Source organism: Salmo salar, chromosome ssa12 (genome assembly GCF_905237065.1).
Source record: "Salmo salar chromosome ssa12, Ssal_v3.1, whole genome shotgun sequence".
Classification (NCBI taxonomy): domain Eukaryota; kingdom Metazoa; phylum Chordata; class Actinopteri; order Salmoniformes; family Salmonidae; genus Salmo; species Salmo salar.
In genome coordinates this window covers 81512930-81534241 of record NC_059453.1, presented here as the reverse complement: position 1 = coordinate 81534241, position 21312 = coordinate 81512930, and the positions used below count along the sequence as shown (strand labels likewise).

At 42.7% G+C, this 21312-nt stretch overlaps 1 protein-coding gene across 1 annotated transcript in view; it reads left to right on the top strand.

Moving 5' to 3' along the window:
* Positions 1-20779, top strand: part of LOC106565730 (contactin-3) — an 87291-nt gene extending 66512 nt beyond the window's left edge. Inside the window, exons 9-23 of the mRNA XM_014133161.2 lie at positions 2433-2569; positions 3000-3129; positions 3782-3932; positions 4417-4544; positions 5355-5530; positions 9462-9579; positions 10854-11012; positions 11105-11254; positions 14098-14168; positions 15044-15278; positions 15664-15773; positions 17176-17362; positions 19149-19261; positions 19521-19686; positions 20202-20779. Coding sequence (XP_013988636.1) covers positions 2433-2569; positions 3000-3129; positions 3782-3932; positions 4417-4544; positions 5355-5530; positions 9462-9579; positions 10854-11012; positions 11105-11254; positions 14098-14168; positions 15044-15278; positions 15664-15773; positions 17176-17362; positions 19149-19261; positions 19521-19686; positions 20202-20305 — 2135 coding nt within the window. The 3' untranslated portion in view covers positions 20306-20779. The remainder of the gene's footprint in view (positions 1-2432; positions 2570-2999; positions 3130-3781; positions 3933-4416; positions 4545-5354; positions 5531-9461; positions 9580-10853; positions 11013-11104; positions 11255-14097; positions 14169-15043; positions 15279-15663; positions 15774-17175; positions 17363-19148; positions 19262-19520; positions 19687-20201) is intronic.
* Positions 20780-21312: the final 533 nt, after the last annotated feature.

The window sequence follows — 21312 nt, the reverse complement described above, 5'->3', positions numbered from 1 at the left end:
AAAACACACAAGAAAATAAATAAGAAGAACACAACAAAGTAAGAAGCTGGGTTAGTTCCAATACCATATTCCCAAGCCAAACCTTTTTCAACTTCGTGAGGAGGAAGAGGTGCTATCGCGCCTTCTTCATGACTGTGCACTTGTGAGTGGACCATTTTAAGTCCTTAGTGATTTGGACACAGAGGTACTTGAAGCTCTCGACCCGCTCCACTGCAGCCCCGTCAATGTGGATGGGGGCGTGCTCGCCCCCCAGTTTCCTGTAATCCACGATCAGCTCCTTGGTCTTACTAACGTTGAGGGAGAGGTTGTTGTTCCAGCACCACACTGCCAGATCACTGACCTCCTCCCTGTAGGTTGACCTCCTCTCTGTCTCATTGTCTCCGGTGATCAGGCCTACCACCGTCGTGGCGTCAGCAAGCTTGATGAGGGTGTTGTAGTTGTACGTGGCCACGCAGTCGTGGGTGAACAAGGAGTACAGGAGGGGACTAAGCACAACCCCCTGTGGGACTCCCGTGTTGAAGGTCAACGTGGGATCGGCCCATCAGGAAGTCCAGGATCTAGTAGCAGAAGGAGATGTTCAGTCCCAGGGTCCTAAGCTTGGTGACAAGCTTGGAGTGGACAATGGTGTTGAACTCTGAGCTGTAGTCAATGAACAGCATTCTGATATAAGTATTCCTCTTATCTAGGTGGGTGAGGGCAGTGTGGAGTGCAATTGAGATTCCATCATATATGGATCTGTTCAAATCAAATCGTATCGGTCACATACGCATATTTAGCAGATGTTATTGCAGGTGTAGCGAAATGCTTGTGTTCCTAGCTCAACTGTGCAGTAATATCTAGCAATTCACAACAATACAAACAGATCTAAAAGTAAAATAATGGAATTAAGAAATATATAAATATTAGGATGAGCAATGTCGGAGTGGCATTGACTAAAATACAGTACAATAGAATACAGTATATACATATGAAATGAGTAAAGCAGTATGTAAACATTATTCAAGTGACTAGTGTTCCATTATTAAAGTGACCAGTGATTCTCTAAGGTGCAGGGTTGAGTAACTGGGTGATAGCCGGCTAGTGATGGCTATTTAACAGTCTGATGCCCTATAGATAGAAGCTGTTTTTTTAGTCTCATGGTCCCAACTTTGATGCACCTGTGCTGACTTTGCCTTCTGGATGATAGTGGGGTGAATCAGGCTGGGGCTCGGTGGTTGATGTCCTTGATGATCTTTTTGGCCTTCTTGTGACATCGGGTGCTGCAGGCAATGTGCCCCCGGTGATGCATTGGGCAGACCGCACCACCCTTTGGAGAGCCCTGCAGTTGCGGGCGGTGCAGTTGCCGTACCAGGCGGTGATACAGCCCGACAGGATGCTCTTAATTGTGCATCTATAAAAGTTTGTGAGAGTCTTAGGGGCCAAGCCAAATTTCTTCTGCCTCCTGAGGTTGAAGATGCGCTGTTGTGCCTTCTTCACAACACTGTCTGTGTGGGTGGACCATTTCAGATCGTCAGTGATATGTACGCAGAGGAACTTGAAGCTTTCCACCTTCTCCACTGCGGTCCCATCAATGTGGATAGAGGCTTGCTCCCTCTGCTTTTTCCTGAAGTCCGCGATTAGCTCCTTCGTTTTGTTAATGTTGAGGGAGAGGTTATTTTCCTTGTACCCCTCCACCAGGTCCCTCACCTACTTCCTGTACTCTGTCTCGTCATTGTTGCTAATTGGGACTACTATGGTTGTGTTGTCTGCAAACTTGATGATTGAGTTGGAGGCATGTGTGGCAATGCAATCATGGGTGAACAGGGATTACAGGAGGGGGCTGAGTACGCACCCTTGTGGGGCCCCTGTATTGAGGATCAGTGAAGTGGAGGTGTTGTTTCCTACCTTCACCACCTGGGGGGCGGCCCATCACGAAGTCCAGGCAAGTTGTGTCTTAATGACGTGGAATTAAAATCGCCGGCAAACAAGAAAGACAGCCCCCGGATGTACGTTTCCTGCTTGTATATAACAGTTCATTAATTGCCAACTTGTTATATTTCTTGTCTTGAGGTGGGATGTATACAGCAGTCACGATAACAGCTGAAAGCTCCCTTGGGAAGTAGAAGGGTCGGCATTTGGCCATCAGGCATTCCAAGATGGGTGAACAATGGGTCGAGACTTTCATTGTTCTCAAGTCAGCACACAATTTGCTGTTGATGAAGAGGCATACCCCTCCCCCTCTCGATTTCCCTGAGGCTACTGTCCTGGCAGCTCGGTGAATGGAGAATCCAATGATGAAATATTCATTCAAACTGTTAAGGCAAAATTCTGATATTATGTCAGCGGTCCACGATAACAATTTATTTTCAGTCTTGGCTCCGTTGTCCTTGTTATCATCATTATTTCTTTGACACATCGTGTCCCTGACATCTGCATATTCCCTCTTTTCATAGCGAAACCCCATTGGCTGCAAACAATGATCGACGGGGCCCTGTCCATTGAGGACAACCTGTTCTGGGAGTGTAAGGCAAACGGAAAACCCAAGCCCTCCTACAGTTGGCTGAGGAATGGAGACAACCTAATGGCAGAGGTATGTATGGAGTCTTGCATGTTAAACCACATCAGCATCTCCACATAGTGTGCTGTGGTTCAGGATCTCTGAACAGCTGATGGAGTTCAAATTCAGTCTGAGTAAGACATCAGCAGAAAAATGTTTCTGACTTGTTTTAGTGGCTTTTCCAACTTGATGGCCATGGGAAATAAATAGCTTATTAGTGGTCTACTGCTATTGACAACATCACTTTCTTTGTTTTTGTTGAAGCAGCAGGTCAGCATTTTCTAACCCCTCACCCTATCCTAGTCCCAATCTGAGCATACATACCAGAACAGGGTGCTATAAAGTGTTATTTCTTCCCCTCTCTTGTCTCTTCATGGTGTACAAGTAATTGCATTTGCGCCTGTGGACATAATAGACTGCTCCAGCAATACATATGCAGATCTGCTTGCTTTCTCGTCCACAGGGCCGGGTGCAAATCGAAAACGGGGCTCTCTCCATAGCAGCATTAAACCTGTCAGACGCCGGAATGTATCAGTGTGTGGCTGAAAACAAACATGGCATTATTTATTCCAGCGCTGAGCTAATGGTGTTAGGTAAGATAGCTTTCTTCTCTGCTTTTTATGTGTCTAGATTGCTGTGTGTTTGATCATATTCTTAAAGATAAAACTAGCACCCTGCCGTTGCCCTTTTCAACATTCACTCGCAGCCTCATTTAATGCCACTTCGGCTCCAGAGAAGAAAATATGAATCTGATGGAGTGTCTCATTTTACTTTCAATCATTTCATCATATTGATTTTGATACTACAAACGCATTGCACAGTGGCATCAGAGGGCTTTCTCATGTAGATTACATATCGATTTATTCGGAGAGCTTTGCTGAGTTCTATCTGACTGACTGGATGAGAAATCCAATTCTGTCTTGATATTTAATGACACTGGGGGTCTCAGATGATGACTGACAAAATGTGATGATGACAGACAAAGCCCAACATTTAGAGAAGCCCATAGTGTGTAGTGAGGACTGGTCTCTATGGGGGAGGGGGGAAATGGCTTCATCGCTGACATGGCTTCATCACTGAAGCTCTGGAGCAGTTCCTATGGAGATCATGGTTTTGATGCCATTGGATTGGGGAAGAAGGGAGGGAATGACAGTCAATCTCAGCTCAGCACAGTTGATCTGGGAGTTGGTTCAAGTTGTCTTCTTCACCACCCCCCCCCCCCCATCCTGTGTCTGTCTCCTAAAGCATCACCTCCCAGTTTCTCCAAGAATCCACTGAAGCCCCTGCTGAAAGCTCGCTCAGGCAGTGAAGTGGTTCTGGAGTGCAAGCCCCAAGCCTCGCCCCGGGCAATTAGCCTGTGGAAGAAAAGCAATGAGATCGTGCAGAAAAACGAGAGGTAGTGTGAAACCCAGCATGAACAAAGGGCAGTTGTGTGTGATTAGAATATTTGCAGATGTGGGGATGAATAGGGAGAAAGGCTGATGAGAAGAAAACAAACCCCTGGAAAAATGTAGATATAGATAGTAAATGTTGTATGCGGAGTCTGTGCATATTGAATGCTTAGCATATGCAAATACCTACATTTCAGTCATTCAGGTTTCAGTCAGGATTATTTTGTTTAAATTCAAAAATTCACATGCAGATAACCATCTCTTGGATGACAAGCCTGGGTAGAATGATTGGCATTAGGACACCAATTTCACAGGAAATTGCTAAATGCAAAGTCAATTTTCAGTTTTCTTTTTGGAATACAAGGAAAAATGTAAATGATGTTGAAACGGAAGGCTATTATGCATCCTAGCACTTGGACTGGATTCAAAAATGGCTCTTCTATTCTCTACCCAAGCAACAGCTCAGAATCTCTGTTATTTATCCCCTAGGATTACTCTGCTTGCCAACGGGACACTGAAGATTGTCAATGCAACCAGAAGGGATGCGGGGAGCTACACATGCATCGCTAAAAATCAGTTTGGGACTGCAAGCACCACCGGAAGACTCCTTATCACAGGTGTGATATCATAACATGTTCTCACAATAAGCCCGAGGCATCTCCCAAAAAATATTCATTTTGGTTCATGATTTTAACGTAATTGCCATTTTTAACATCAACCGCTGTCCTTACTGTCGGATATTTTTATCTACTGTCTTGTACTGATTATTGTACCAATAATTCCAGCCTAACATTTAATGAAAGTGATCGTTACAATTCTGTCCGTACAACTTCAATTGGTCATTACTATTTTGTCTGTACATAGACAAGGTTGTAATTTTGCAATTAAAGCAATTGGAATTGATTTCACTAGAGAGAGTGGTGAAATAGACAATACATTATTATACAGCAATTAAGTGAAGGTCATTATTTATGGGTGTGGTGACGTAATGTGTTGGTGCAGTTATCAGGTACATGTATTGTAAACGTCCGTCACTACCTCCATTGTTTTTCTCATTAGCTTTTTTAGGTCATACGCCAACAGCTGAACCCTTTAATCTAATGGAATTTAATTATCCTGACCTTTCTCTTACAATGTCCATACTCCACTGCAGCCACCATTGTATTCTGCTTGCATAATCCTACTTCAAACATTTCCCCCCAAATTGACCATGCAAATACGAAGTGTCAACCAGAAATGTTGTTAAATGTTAGTGAGGCAACACTAGTTTGAAAATTAAGTTCTAGAAGCTAGATACATGTAGCTATGGTGATCCTTGTCATAACAATAGTTTGATATAGTTATAATCTTAAACACTAGAGTTTGAATTTAGTAGTTCCCACCCAGAGAGTATTAAGATGCATACTAAACTGTCGTTGTCTGGACAGAGCCCACCAGAATCACCCAGAGGCCTGCTAACATGGAGATCATTGTTGGTGAGAGTATCGTGCTGCCCTGCCAAATAGCCAGCGATCCGGCCTTGGATGTGTCTTTCTCCTGGGAATTTAACGGGCAGCTCATAGACTTCCACAGGGATGCCGACCATTTCGACAGAGTAGGAGGGGTAAGTCATCAGCAGCATTGTACCACCGCTGTGAGGCTATTCTACACTCTTAGAAAAAAGGGTTATTCGGCTGTCCCCATAGGAAAATCCTTTTTGGTTCCAGGTAGAACAATTTTGGGTTCCATGTAGAACCCTTTTAGGTTCTAGATAGCACCCTTTTTTCTAAGAGTGTGGGATATTTTTTTCACACAGTGTGGCAGACTATGCAAAACAATATGGCTTATTTGGAAACTGTGTAATCTCTGTATAATAGGTTGGCTACATCTTAAAAACATCTAAAAGCCCTATTGTCACACAGTAGGCTACTTTATTAAATGTGTATTCAAGAAGAGTACAAATGAAGGATGTGTTGGGATCAAATCTTAGCAGCAGTCTCATCATTGAAGTGTTGCTTCAATAGGCTGAATTTAATTTCCATTGTTTCAAGCTATAGTTTCTTTTTTTCAATGAATCTGCCATGCATATTTCGTCTCCCTGTCTATCGGACAGCTCATATGAATTGCGATGTTATCCACAAGACAATATAAAGGTGAAAAGCCACACCATTTCGTAGGAGATCATGCTAATCCGTAAGATGTTTCTATGGTGGAATAAGCCTGATTAATTAAAAGTATTTTTACTTTTCATCCATCCACCTCAAGGGAGAACATTTTGTTATCATCTCTCTTTGCTGTAATTTAATTTGCATACCTATTTATGAATCTTGTGCCCTGAAAGAGTTTTATAATGAGTTGGCTGGCATTAACCAAGGGCAAGCCTTGGCACCTGTAAAATTCCTAATTCCTTGAATTAACGATAAGAGACTACTCTTTGTTGAAAATATGTGTTCAGTTTTGATATTAATTTGTTCTGCACTTGTCTCTGCCAAATAGTTGTAGGAAAATGTTTTCACTGTTTTATGGATTCATTCCTCACCCCAGGTTCATTGTATGGATATAGTTGGAAAAAAACTTAATGAATGGATCAAAGTTGAGGTTGGTATTGGAGTTGAACCCCTCCAATGTTGTGGTCATGCTAAGTTCACTCCTGCGTGGAAATTACAAATGACATTGACATGTGGACACACATAATGAGAAAGAGTTTTCACAGATTCCATATCCCAATGCCCAAGGAGATTACCAGTTCCTCTCAACAGCTTCTGATGAATGAATTAACATAATTAAACCAGATCTGCCTCATAGCTTCCTGCCTGCCAAAGCATGGGATTTAACCCCTCGTTCTCCGGTCAGACATCTGCTGGCTGGCATGTCAGACGTAGACATGGCATAAGCATGTTAACCTCTCAGAGGAGAGGAGTGCCATGCCATCCCTTAGCTACACATAACTGCCACTCTGCTCCGCTTGGTCTTTGACTCCGAAACGTGAGGATCCTCAGGCCGTTCATTAGAGGGTTTTCACAGATCCACCTGTACCCGAATACCCGGGAACCGGGTCTAGGTCGGATCTGATACGGGTCTCAGGTATGTGTCTTCAGGTCCGTTTAGAATGGTTCTCTATATATAAACAAATATTTATCGTGTCCGGGTGGGAAAGCCCCAGGTCCATTTCGGAACAGGTCTAACTTTTTGGACTGATGAAGACCTCTAGCGTTCATACCCAATTGCAGCCAAGCCAAGTTGTGGTCACTGCCCAGTGAGTTGATGAAATCTAGCGTGACTTGAGTGTGTCTAACCTGGCTAGCCCTCAGGTGAATCATCTCTGCACAAGCATACTCCATTTTAAGTCCTGAAGGATGACATGCTGTGTATGTGTAACAGACCACTTCACCAAGTGAACGTTGGCCCTGGATTTTTGGAATGTGAGTCCAACTCCCGAGAGCGATGGTAGCCTTGCTATGTGCCTAATAGTTAACTGCAGATACAGTGGTCCAGGTAGATCCCCTTTTTTTTCTCTCACCCGTCTACACACAGTACCCCATAATGACAAAGTGAAAACATGTTTTTAGACATTTCTGCAAATGTATTGAAAATGAAATACAGAAATATGTAATTTCCATAAGTATTCACACCCCTGAGTCAATATTTTGTTGAAGCACCTTTGACTGCGAATCCAGCTTTGAGTCGTCTTGTGTATGTCTGTATCAACTTTACACATCTGGATTTGGGAATTTTCTCCCATTCTTTCTTGCAGATTTTCTCAAGCTCTGTTACGTTAGATGTCTTCAAGTCTTTCCACAGATTTTCAGTGGGATTCAAGTGTGGTCTTTGTATGGGCCACTCAAGGACTTTCACATTCTTGTTCTGAAGCCATCTAAGCATTGCTTTGGCTGTATGCTTGGGGTCATTGTCCTGTTGGAACTTACATTTTTGCACTCTGAAGCAGGTTTTCTTCAAGCATTTGTCTGTATTTGACTCCATTCATTGTTCCCTCTATCCCTATCAGTCTCCCAGTCCCTGTCGCTGAAAAGCATCCCCATAGCATGATGCTGCCACTGCCATGCTTCACGGTAGGGATGGTGATAGACAGGTGATGAGCTGCATACAGGTCAAAGAGTAAAATGTTTGGCTCATCAGACCACTGAATCATTTGCCTTATGCTCTCAGAGTCTTTAATGTGCCTTTTTCTCAGGAGTGGTTTCCGTATGGCCACTCTCCAATAAAGCTCAGATTGGTGAAGTGTTGTAGAGACTATTGTCCTTCCGTCAGGTTCTCCTATTTCAGCCAAGAAACTCTGATTTTCTGTCAGAGTGGTCCTTCTTGCCGGTTCCTCAGTTTGGTCGGACGGCCATCTCTAGGCAGAGTCTGGGTATTTTTTCAATTTCCCAACGATGGAAACCACTATGCTCTTGGAAACTTTCAACACTCTAGAAATTGTTTTATAACCTTCCAGAGATATATGCCTCATCGCAATTCTACCTCGGAGATCTACGGACAGTTATGTTAACTACGGGACCTTGTGTAGACAGTTGTATTTCTTTCTAAATCATGCCCAAACAATTGAATTGGTGACAGGTGGACTACAAACAAGTTGTAGTGACATCTCAAGGAAATTGGATGTACCTGAGCTGAATTTGAAGTGTCATAGTAAAGGGTATGTGAATGCTTATGTAAATGAGATATTTCTGTATTTAATTTTCTATAAATTAGCTAACATTTCTAAAAACATGTTTTCACTTTGTCATTATGGGGTATTATGTGTAGATGGATAAAATGTTTTATATTTAATACCTTTTTTATTCAGGCAGTAACAGCAAAATGTGGAATAAGTCAAGAGTTATGAATACATTCTGAAGACACTGTAAATATGATCCATATCACTCACTTTAAAATATGAATACTATTACTTGTATCGCTCTTCCACATTAATTTATGTAACTATACTAAACCTCCATGGCAGACGGGAAAATGTACACAACGTGTTTCATCACATCTTGCTCATCTTTGGGTTTTTCAACAGTTTATCAGTTTTAAGATCTCAAAGAGCACATGGCTTTATATAGAACAATATTAGCTCCTAGTCTGTGAGACATACACATTTTTTATCTAATCTGGCTTATGTAATTATGGAATAATTAGGATCATCTTGCCAATTAGCCGAAATGTGTTTGTTTGTTTTGTGGGTCCTGTGCGAGGCTGAGTAGGGGAACATGCAGTGCCTGAAGGGTAGCCAACAGGATTGTTTGATTAGAACACAGCTGACGTTCTTGTTGGTTCCTGTGTGTCACAAGACTCAGTGGCCTGAGGACCACATGCAGCTCTGTGCACAGAGCTTCCTCAATGTTAAAGCTACAGTCACACTTAGAAAGAAAAATAAGGTAGGGGCACCACCCCCTATTGTTCTGATGTAATACATGTATTTATTAGTCAACCTACAGTAGGATCACACATGCAATTGCTCAGAGAGAATGATGAAACAGTTCAGAGTGTATTTCCTTTAGAATCTTGATCTTACAGCAGATTTTTTGTTATTGTGTTATTGTTATCCCTTGTAGAGCATTTCAGGAGATCTGATGATTCGTAACATCCAGCTGAATCACGGGGGGAAATATGTCTGTGTTATCGACACCGACGTGGAGAGCTTGTCCGCTTCGGCCATCTTGGTTGTGAAAGGTAAGAGAACCGACTGTTAAGGTTGTAAGGGTTCCTCTATGGAATTCATGTTCAGTTCACTCTGGCTATGAGATTCACATTTGTACAGGGACTAATTTCTCTGAAGTGATGACATTTTAAGTTCTTTAGAAAAGTCTGAATGTTGAAATACAATATAGTGTCGGCTGTGAATACTTGACCTTAGAGATTGCAATGAAAAATCTTGCAAGAACTTTGACAGAATTAAAATTGATTCATGCAATAAATTGGAGCTGAAATTGGAATCTAGAAGGCATACTTAATTTTCTAGGCCTATATGAAGAATATTGGTTAATTAAACTTGCTGTCAAGCTACCTTTATGACAAATATGATGTGGTAGTCATATTTTGGTGAGAACTGTGCAGACAAATGTACATGTATATAATATCTATAAATATCTTAAATATTTTTTTTTACATTTCATGACATAGCATGTTATACAATGTAATGATATGTGGTATTTGTGTAATGAAAACATAACATTTTTATGACATATTTTTGAAAAAATGGAAAGACAATATTTCACATTGCTGAATTTGAAAATGGCGCACACTCTGGCACTGGTACATTTGTGAACGCAGCTTCCACAGTGGTAGTTGATATGTGTTTGGCGTAGTGTATCATCTCTCATTATTGTAGCTTATCTCTAGTGATTTACATTGGTATGCACACTCATAACACCCTGTAATAGCTGTCCCAGGTGTTTTGGAAAGCCATTGTTTATTACAGAGAACTTTAATTGGCTAATTTACATACCGACAAAATACCATAGAAACATCTGAATAATGGAACAGTGGAGCAAACAACAACATCATTGCATGCAACCATCTTTGGAGTAGATATCCATGAACACTGTCTGTCATTCTTTGCCTCTTAGTGTTGCGGTCTCTCTCACTCAATCTCTCTCTCGCTCTCTATCTCTCTTTCTCTATCACTTCCTCTCACTGTCCATCTTCCTAACACACGCATATGTTTCACAAATTGTCCCCTCCCATGTTCCTGTCTGGCGTTAGTGATCCCATGCTCTTAATCACTTCTCAGCCTCACATATCCCATGTCTGCATTAAATGTCCCTGTGAAGCCGGATCAAGGACACAGAGCTTAATTAGAGGGAGTATGATGGCATTGGACCAGCTGTAAAGGCAAGAGGATGATGAGTTGGTAATGGGGGCGTAGTGTTGGTGGTGTTTATGGTGGTGGTGGGAGTGCTGGTGCGGTGTGGAGGCTCACTTTGCTAATTGTCTGATTGAGTCAGGTCCCCCTGGGTGCCCGGACACAGTAGCAGTGGAGGAGATCACAGATAGCACGGCCCAGCTCTCTTGGAGCCCCGGCAGGGACAACGGCAGCCCTATCACCGGCTACATCATCCAAGCCCGGACCCCCTTCACTGTGGGCTGGCAGGCTGTGGACACAGGTAGCTTATACACCTACCATACAGTACATAACAAAGCACACCATAACTATGTTTATCCAGGATGATAATAATGGTCTACTTTCCACTTCCAGTTCCTGAGGTGATCAATGGCAACACACTGACAGCCACTGTGGTGGGCCTGAACGCCTGGGTGGAGTATGAGTTCAGGGTGGTGGCCCGCAACAGTGTGGGCATGGGAGAGCCCAGTCCAGCCTCAGCCAAGACCAGGACAGAGGATACCAGTGAGTGTTTCTCCTCTAGTCTCTCTAAGATACATACGCAGACACACACATTAACAAACACATACACACACTAACACACACTAACATACACTAACACACACACACTAACACACACATACACATAAATACTGTAGATACAGTATACACAGACATCTGACATGAAAGGCTGCTTGAACCAGATGTCTTGTGATGGACCATTTACTTTGGGCTGGAATCAGGATGCACATGCGCGGTTTGCAGTGTTATGCACGAAACAGTTGTCAAGTAAAATGGCATTTTCTGAATATTAAACTGAACAGCTAAATCTAAAAAAAAGTTTTTTATTCTTTGTGACATTTGGCATTTGAGTTGGACCATATAGTCCAAAACATGTCGGGTCGATAATATCAAAGGAGAAGTTTGTGGAGTGTAAAATAAAATAAATATTGTGAATGCATTTTACAATTTTTCCCAATTGTTAACACACGTTTGCTGATACTACATCTCAGGTAGTCATGGAAGCAGTTGCAGACCTGAGCTGCCAGATGGAAACGCACGTTGTCCCAAATTAGAACATTCATTTGCTGCTCAGGATCACCTGGCCCTCTCTGCTCTAGCTGAAAAAGATTGTCATGTAAGGTGTTCAGGAAAATAAGGAGATAGGCAGTGTTCTGTGGAGGACCCCATTGTGGCTCATAGCTGAGCATATGGCGACATTTTCCCCGCGCTGGTCAGGTACAGTACCTCAATGATGGCGCGTTGACCAATGATGTTCCTTCCTCTCCTCCTCTTCTTTGCTAAATTTAATCCAGCCTCATCTATGAATATGAGTTCGAGGGGCATGGGACTTGCATCCAACTCCATTGTTCTCTGATATGACAGTAAATACTGTAATTGCTGTATAGTAAAGTTCACTGTCAACATCAGTGAGTCTCTAATGTTTCAAGAGTGTAATACATTGCTACATTGCTTACTTGCACATATTCGTACCATTTATCCTTTACCCTTTGGGAATTCCTTTCGAATGGGTTTCTGTTGATTTGCTTTATACGGAGATGGGGTTTCTGAAGGATGCGGGCTATGGTTGATAAGCTCACTCTGTTGTTGTGGAAGATGGCAGGGTTTCCCACAGTCCCACAGATGCTAGATTTCCCACAGTCTTATGGCATCATTTTTAACTACCATTTGCACAATGGCAGCCTCCTGTTCGTCTGTAAATAGTCGTCTTTCAGTTCTACAAAAACAAAATAGCATGCAGTACAGTAAACACAACAGTAGTACAGTACACAAGATACACGTTACAAAGTAGTATAGCTCTGTCACGCCCTGACCTTAGTGAGCCGTTTTATTTCTCTATTTGGTTAGGTCAGTGTGTGATGTGGGGTGGGCATTCTATGTTGTCTATTTCTTTGTTTTGGCCGAGTATGGTTCCCAATCAGAGGCAGCTGTCTATCGTTGTCTCTGATTGGGAATCATACTTAGGCAGCCTTTTCCCACCTGTGTTTTGTGGTTAATTATTTTCTGTTACCTGACAGAACTGTCGGTGGTTCATTTTGTTACTTTGCTCAAGTGTTTCATTGATCAATAAAAATCATGAACACTTTCCACGCTGCGCTTTGGTCCACTCATTCCGATGAGAGCCGTTACAGAACTAACCACCACCAAAGGACCAAGCAGCGTGGTCAGGACGAATGGACCTGGGAAGAAATCCTAGACGGGAAAGGACCCTGGAGGCAGGACGGGGAGTATCGCCGTCTGAAGGAGGAGATAGAGGCAGCGAGAGCAGTACGGCGACGTTACGAGGAATTAGCACGGCAACAACGGAAGACCGAGAGGCAGCTCCAAAAAAAAATTGGTGGGGGGGGGCACATGGGGAGATTGGTGGAGTCAGGGTTGAGACCTGAGCCAACTCCCCGTGCTTACCGTGGGGAGCGTGTGACCAGTCAGGCACCGTGTTATGCGGTGATGCACACTCTATCTCCAGTGCGCATTCATAGCCCAGTGTGCTCTGTGCCTGCGCTCTGCATTTGCCGTGCTAGAGTGGGCATTCAGCCAGGACGGATTGTGCCGGCTCAGCGCTCCTGGTCTCCAGTACGCCTCCTCGGTCCAGGATATCCTGCGCCAGCTCTACGCACTGTGTCGCCAGTGCGCCTTCACAGCCCAGTTCATCCTGTGCCAGCGCCCCGCACTTGCCGGGCTAAAGTGAGCATCCAGCCAGGACGGGTTGTGCCAGCCCTACGCTCCAGACCTCCAGTGCGCCTCCACGGCCCAGTATATCCTGTGCCAGCCCCACGCACCCGGCCTCCAGTGCGTCTCAGGGATTACTCTCCTTGTTCTTGGTCTTCCTCTACCTCTACCTCCACCTCTACCTCTCTCTGCCAAGTTTGCTTCCGTTGTTCTCCAAAAACAGGAGTACTCACCTGTGGCCTTTTTATCCATGCCAGAGGTCTGATTGCAAAGTGACACATTTACGCAATTAGTGTTTGAAGAGAGGATGGGATCAATTGGTAATTGAGCTTAGCTTGTTGAACAGTGTTGCATTTCATTTGCACACAAGACATTTTAGTTGTGAAGGTTGTGCCAAAGGTAGAGAATTGTGTGTTGTGTTTTGCCAAATGTTTGTTATGGAATTGCAATCTGAGTGTAAAGCAAAACATATGCCAGTAGTATTGCAGATCTGGTGTCTGGTTCAACTAAATTAGTTACAGGTTTGGGTCATTGTGCCTCATGGGCCAGTTTTAGTGTGTAAACAATTGGGAAAATCTGTAAAGCTGTGTCATGAGACTAGACGTATGGTATATAGTCCTGTATTTCAGCTATGTTAAAAGCCTTAAAATTGCTCTCTTCTGGGCTTTGCCTTACAGTGCCTGATACAGCTCCCACTGATGTTGGAGGCGGAGGAGGCACAAAATCTGAATTAGTGATAACTTGGGAGGTAAGTCATCTGTCAGGTTTTGCTGTTCTCTACATAGCCGGGTAATGGTTTCACTGTTCTCTCCGTAGCCGGGTAATGGTTTTACTGTTCTCTCCATAGCCGGGTAATGGTTTTACTGTTCTCTCCATAGCCGGGTAATGGTTTTACTGTTCTCTCCATAGCCGGGTAATGGTTTTGCTTAATTGTGCAGAATTGAATGGAGAAATATTATGATCTGCACTAGAGCCAGCCCTCTCTTCTGTGCTGGCCATGGAGTGCCATTTCTCCCTTCCAATGTGATTCAACTGATGGACAGCGATTGTTTAATTTTTTTCTCCCTGCAATAGCACATAATTGTGGATGAAGTGGGCTTCAAAGAAACAATCAGTGATTTCTGCACATCTGTGGGTTGTGGTGTAGGTGTAAGCCAGGGATCATCAACTACATTCAGCCGCCGGCCAATGGTCAGGGGGCCTGAACATCATTACAAATCATTTGTGGACTGCAAATTGACAGCAAGAAGCCCAAACGGATATAATATTTGACTAAAACATAATCATTTCAAAGCTTGCTTAGATTTGAATATGATCACATATATCTCTCTATGCGTGGGAATACTTTGGAACAGATTTCCTAAATTAAAATCACTTGGAGCTGATTTGCTGGTGTTTTTAGTCTTTTTTATAAATAAAATACATATAATAATTTTTTGCTCAGAACTAGGGGGCCAAATAAAGTCACAGCCATTTGGGGAACCCTTGTGTAAACACTACATCTAATCATTGCAACCAAGGTTGAAGACCTCTTTGGCAGGTGCCTGACGACAAACACAGGGGTGTCAGTGCATTTGTCTGTATGCGTTTTAATATCACTATAGTTTTGTGTTTCGCTCCCAGCCCGTGCCTGAGGAACTGCAGAATGGAGAGGGCTTCGGTTACATCATCGCCTTCCGGCCGCTGGGTGCCATCACCTGGACACGAGTGGTCATCTCCACGCCCGGGGTGGCCCGATACATCTTCCGCAACGACACCATCCCGCCTTTCTCGCCGTTTGATGTGAAGGTTGGGGCGTACAACAAACGTGGGGAGGGCCCCTTCAGTTCCATAGCCACAGTGTTCTCAGCAGAGGAAGGTAAAGGAAATGGCTGCCAGTGGAAGTCACGCTGAAACCGCGCCTAATCTTTTCATTCTGGAGGCACAACCTTCTATAGTAAAGATGAAATGCGTTGGTTCAGACACTTTCCCACTCTCAAGCTGGGAGTGTCAACTTGATATTAGTTATTGCAGTGGTAGATTACAGGAAATCCTAGCAGAAACTTACTACACTGGGCTGTCAGTGAGGTACTGTGTTATTTGAATTTGCCATGCAAGTCAGATCCCAATAACAACCAAGCCGAGGCAAAACCTCTATCCAGTGAATCTACAGGTCTATTCTCTGCTTTCCTCTCCTTCCTATTAGTGTGTTTGATGGTGTTGAATGAGTCTGTGGGGTCCTCATCAGCTCTTTATTTCTGCAGTACCAATTGAGGCTCCTAAGAGGGTTTGGGGCAGGAGTGTATCTGCAGCTACAATTGAAGTGATCTGGGAAGCCCTCCCCGTCACCCCTGAAAGAGTGCTGGGTTATGAGGTAGGATTCACTCAATTTCCTCAATGAAACAACATACTCATTGCCATTTCTAGTGTTTATATGTAAAGCAGTAGCTTCATTTATTCTATTTGAACACACGGTTCTTGAAATATCTCCCTGGGGTGCTGTGTACTGTAACATCTCACTGTATAAGATATCATGAGGAGTTCTGTAACCTTGACAACATTTTGTTAATATGTTGACTCCTACACGTACTGTATATGTCCCAGCACTGCTTAGAGCAGCTGTGTCTAACGACCACCACCATTTAGCTGCAGCAGCTTTTATAGCCGGTTGAGAAAAGCTCTCATCCATCCATTTAAGTACGCAAGAAGAGCTTTTCCTTTTCTCCCAGTGCTCTTTCAATCCTGCTCACCTCTGCCCCCTGGAACAAAACCCTTTGGTTGCCATGGCACTGGCTATATTGTGTTGATACAATAGTGCTATCAGGTCAGCAAACAGGATTGGAGAGAGAGGGGCTTTTAAGGGGGTAAGCTGTTAGTATGCATCTTGAGCCTTAGAGGTTGGGTACAGTGGAGGTCATAGGATTCTGAAAGAGATGACACCTTTCACAGACAGATGCATTAGTATTGTTTGTTAGTAGCCAAACTGGCAGGATAGGTCTAAACTGATAATATGCCCATCTACAGTATGGATCTAGTTTTTTACTCCAGTATGGTATATTGTTAAGTTTTTTTGCATGAAAATTAGTATCTAATAGGTTAATTTAGTTGCATGGCCAATACCAGGAGTATAGATGTGCCTATCCCAAGAGCAGACTTCACATTTTCTCTCTAATTATTTACTTTACTCTTATGTCACTTAATACCCGAAACATGAATATTGAAAATGACCCTAAGCTAGCATTGGATTATTTCATTTGCTTCATCAAATATCTCTTCACCTGCACTGTTAATTGAAAGCTAATACCCCCCAAGGAAAGTAATTAATTGCTCTGTCTAGTGTTAAAGAGAATACGATATTCCTCCATGCTGTAGCTGGATGTGTTAATTTCTAAGTACAGAAACTGTACTTTTATCATTGAAAATACAGATTTGTAAGGGGAATACATTTTATTGAACCAAAAACAGTGGATCTTAAACACATTATTGTGACAAGAATATCCCTATACTGTATTAAACAAGCCCTTTGTCATTTTACTTATTACTCTTGGGTGCCTTTGTAGAATGACCATGGGCTAGAGATTATGGGTATCAAAAATTGAAGACCCATATATCATTGATTGGGAAGCCAGTCCTCCACTGCACACCAAATGGCATTACAGATTGAATGATGAGGCTGTTCTAATAATGTTTTTTTTTTTTTTAAGTCCCTTTGGCTAGAATTAAATTGCTTGTCTGATATCTCAATCTCTTGTTGTTTTCTTTCCATTGGTTAACAGGTGGTGTACTGGGAAGATGACACCAAGCCTGACACAGTAGGCAAAGTGAGAACCTCTGGAAACTACTCAGCGGTTAATGTGACTGGACTGAGCGCTAACACACAGTATTATCTAGCTGTGTGCGCCTTTAACACTGCAGGGACAGGGCCACAGTCTACACACATCAACGCCACCACCAAGAAGCCAGGTGAGTGAATCTCATTTCCATGTACGTTTTAGTCATTTAGCAGTTGCTCTTATCCAGAACGACTTACAATTAGTGCATTCATCTTAAGATAGCTAGGTGAGACAACTACAATTATCACAGTCGTAGTAAGTACATTTTCCTTCAGCTGTTTGGGGGATTGTACTGTATATACACTGCATGCTCAATTATTAGGCAAATTGTATTCCTCGGGATTCATTTTATTGTTGAACAAACACAATGCTCTCAGTCAATCCAAAATGTTATTGAACCTCAAACCTGAATTTTTAACAAAGGAAAAGTGAGTTTTGTCTTTCTCAGGGAAATATATAAGTGTGCACAATTATTAGGCAACTATTGGTGTGCAGAATTATTAGGCAACTAAATTACAAAAATAATTTCTCTCAACTCGTTTATTCTCAATTTTTAGAGTAAGTGTAACAGATAAGTAACACAAAATGACAATTATATAACATTTTTGGCCTTTCAAAAATATTCAGTGACCAATATAGCCACCCTTATTTTCAATAACTGCCATGAGCCTTCCAACCATGGAGTCTGTCAGTTTCTTGATCTGTTCACGATAAATTTTTGCAACCACAGCCTCTCAAATGCTGTTCAAAAAGGTGTATTGTCTTCCATCACTGTAAATCTCACGTTTGAGAAGGGCCCACAAGTTCTCAATAGGATTTAAGTCAGGTGAGGAAGGGGGCCAGGTCACTATTCAGGCATCTTTGAGGCCCTTGCTGGCTAGCCAAGCAGTGGAGTACTTGGATGCATGTGATGGAGCATTGTCCTGCATAAAGATCATGTCCTTCTAGAATGCTGAGGACTTCTTCCTGTACCACTGTTTGACGAAAGAAACTGGCAGTAGGTTTAGGAGTTGAGTTTCAGTCCATCTTCAACCCGAAAAGGTCCAACTACCTCATCCTCAGTGATAGCAGCCCATACCAGTACCCCTCCTTCACCTTGCTGGCACCTGACTCAAAGTGGTGCCCTGTGTTCATTACTGATCCAGCCACGGGCCCATCCATTTGGTCCATCAAGAGTCACTTTCATCTGTCCATAAAACCTTTGAAAAATCTGTCTTCAGGTCTTTCTTTGCAGTGGTGGTCTTGTTTCAGTCTTCTTGACCTTGGCCATGTCTCTGAGCACTTGACACCTTGTACTTCTGAACACTCCAAGTAGCTTGCAGTTCTGGAATATGGTGGCACTGGAGGATAATGGGTTCCTGGTAGTTTGACGTTTAATTCTTCTCAAGTCTTTTGCAGTTAATTTGTGCCTTTTCTTCCCCATGCGTTTTTTGCGCCCCAGTTGACTATTCGCAACAAAACGTTTGAATGTCCGGTGGTCACACCTCAATAGTATAGCTATTTAAAGAGTGTCGCATCCGTCTTAAAGGCATTTTACATTTTTGGCTTTTCAGTGTCAGTTAAATTTCTTTTTTGGCCCATTTTACCTGAGATAATGAAGCTGCCTAATAATTATGCACACCTTGATATAAGGTGTTATTCACTTTCGCCACACCCTCCCTCATTACACAAATACATATCACCTGAAAATGATTAAATCCAATAAGCATTCAAGTTTATATGGTTTGGAGTTCGAAAATGTGAATAGAAACAATGATAAGATCAGAATACTCACTTGCCTAATAATTGTGCACGCAGTGTACATTTTTACTTAAACATTTAGGGGGAACAGAAACTCATTATTTTGTAAAACTATACAAGTATTATATGAACATCTCTCTGTTTTTCTCTCTTTCATCATCACTTCTCTCTCTTAGCACCAGGCCAGCCTCCTTTGAATGTAGAGTGGACCATGATTGGCTCTCTGCTCACTCTACACTGGGGTCCTGTGATAGCCATGGAGACAGAGGCAGAGGTCATCGGATATCTTGTATGTCTCATGTCACTGTGGCTCTATTCTTTTGTCAAGCACAACACGACCATCTCAAACGCACTCTTTCCATCATATTGGTAAGGTTTTCCACAGGGACAAAACATCCATAGCTCCAACCAGCAAACCTCACTGTACTGTCACCAAGCATTAGGAGCCATTTTATCATCCAATCAGCAAAATCAAGTTTAAATTCCCTCACTGCTCATTTCAGCCAATCTTTCATTTTTGATTGTGTGTTTTGCATTGCCGTTTCTAGGTGCTGTTGAGAAGACACCGGTACAATGACGTAAACAGCATCATAACAAACAAAACCAGGATGGAGCTGACGCTGTCTCCCAACGACAACTACCTGATCCAGATCAAGGCCCTGAGTGAGGGCGGTGAAGGTGTGGGCAGCGAACCCATCCACATCCACAAATTAAGTACGTTTGCCACTTCCTCTCTCTCCCCTCTCCTCTCCCTGTGTTCCTTGATGAAGCTTTAATGATGATTAAATCAGCCAAACAGAACATTTATTTTGGGCTCTTGCATCCCTCTTCAACCATGTGTAATAGACTTCTTTCGGGTGCAAGAAATGCAACCTTTTTAGAAATGCATGTGTGGTGCAATCCATCTCTGCCATTGGGTTATTATTCCTTGTTGACTTCCCAGCTCTGCGGCATATAAAATGGTACAATGCCCCCCCCTCAAGAGATCTGCTCTCTGATGTGATATAAGCCTCATCTCTGTGTACTTGTCCTATCCGGTTGAAAGCAATTACTAATAGATGTGGAAAGCCCTATGTAATTCACAGTTGCCCTTTGATTTACAACGACTTGTCATCAAATTTAGCAGATAGAGACAGAAACTGCCCCGATTTTTCGTTTTTTTGCTCTTTTTGAAAAGTGGAATTTTCAGTTCTTGAAGAGCTTCTCTGACTGCTGATTTGTGGTTTCAGGCATGGGCGCACGAGGCTCGGGAGCGTCTAGTCTCAATCCACTATTGCTGTCTCATTTCTCTGCATTCCTCATCAGCGCTCTCCTCCTCAACACCTCCTGGTGATGTCTGGACAGTCACAGCCCTCCTACCAGCCCTCCTCTCTCCCTCTCCTCTAGCAGCCTGCTCCTGCATTCAGATTGGCATGGGTGCAAACCTCTGTGGCAGTGCTGGACAGAACAGGAATTTTGAAGGGGCCATGCATTGAGGATATAAATTGTTCTGGAGAAAACATGAATTTGTGTGCATGATATTTTACAGTTTCCTCTCATGTCATAAGTGCTGTCATGCTGTAAAACCATTTTGGAAATATTTTTTTCCAATGGAATATACTTCTATTTGGGAGTACTGATGTCTACATTATATAAGTACAGTTGAAGTCGGAAGTTTACGTATACCTTAGCTAAATACATTTAAACTCAGTTTTTCACAATTCCTGACATTTAATCTGAGTAAAAATTCCCTGTTTTAGGTCAGTTAGGATCACCACTTTATTTTAAGAATGTGAAATGTCAGAATAATAGTAGAGAGAATGATTGCTTTCAGCTTTTATTTCTTTCATCACATTCCCAGTAGGTCAAGTTTACATACACTCAATTAGTATTTTGTAGCATTGCCTTTAAATTGTTTAACTTGGGTCAAATGTTTCGGGTAGCCTTCCACAAGCTTCCCACAATAAATTGGGTGAATTTTGGCCCATTCCTCCTGACAGAGCTGGTGTAACTGAGTCAGGTTTGTAGGCCTCCTTGCTCGTGCAGACTTTTTCAGTTCTGCCCACACATTTTCTATAGGATTGAGGTCAGGGCTTTGTGATGGCCACTCCAATACCTTGACTTTGTTGTCCTTAAGCCATTTTGCCACAACTGGAAGTATGCTTGAGGTCATTGTCCATTTGGAAGACCCATTTGTGACCAAGCTTTAACTTCCTGACTGATGTCTTGAGATGTTGCTTCAATATATTGACAATTTTCCTTCCTCATTGTCACGCCCTGACCTTAGATTCTGTTTTATTCTCTATTTGGTTAATGTCAGGGTGTGATTTGGGTAGGCAAATCTATGTTTATATTTCTTTG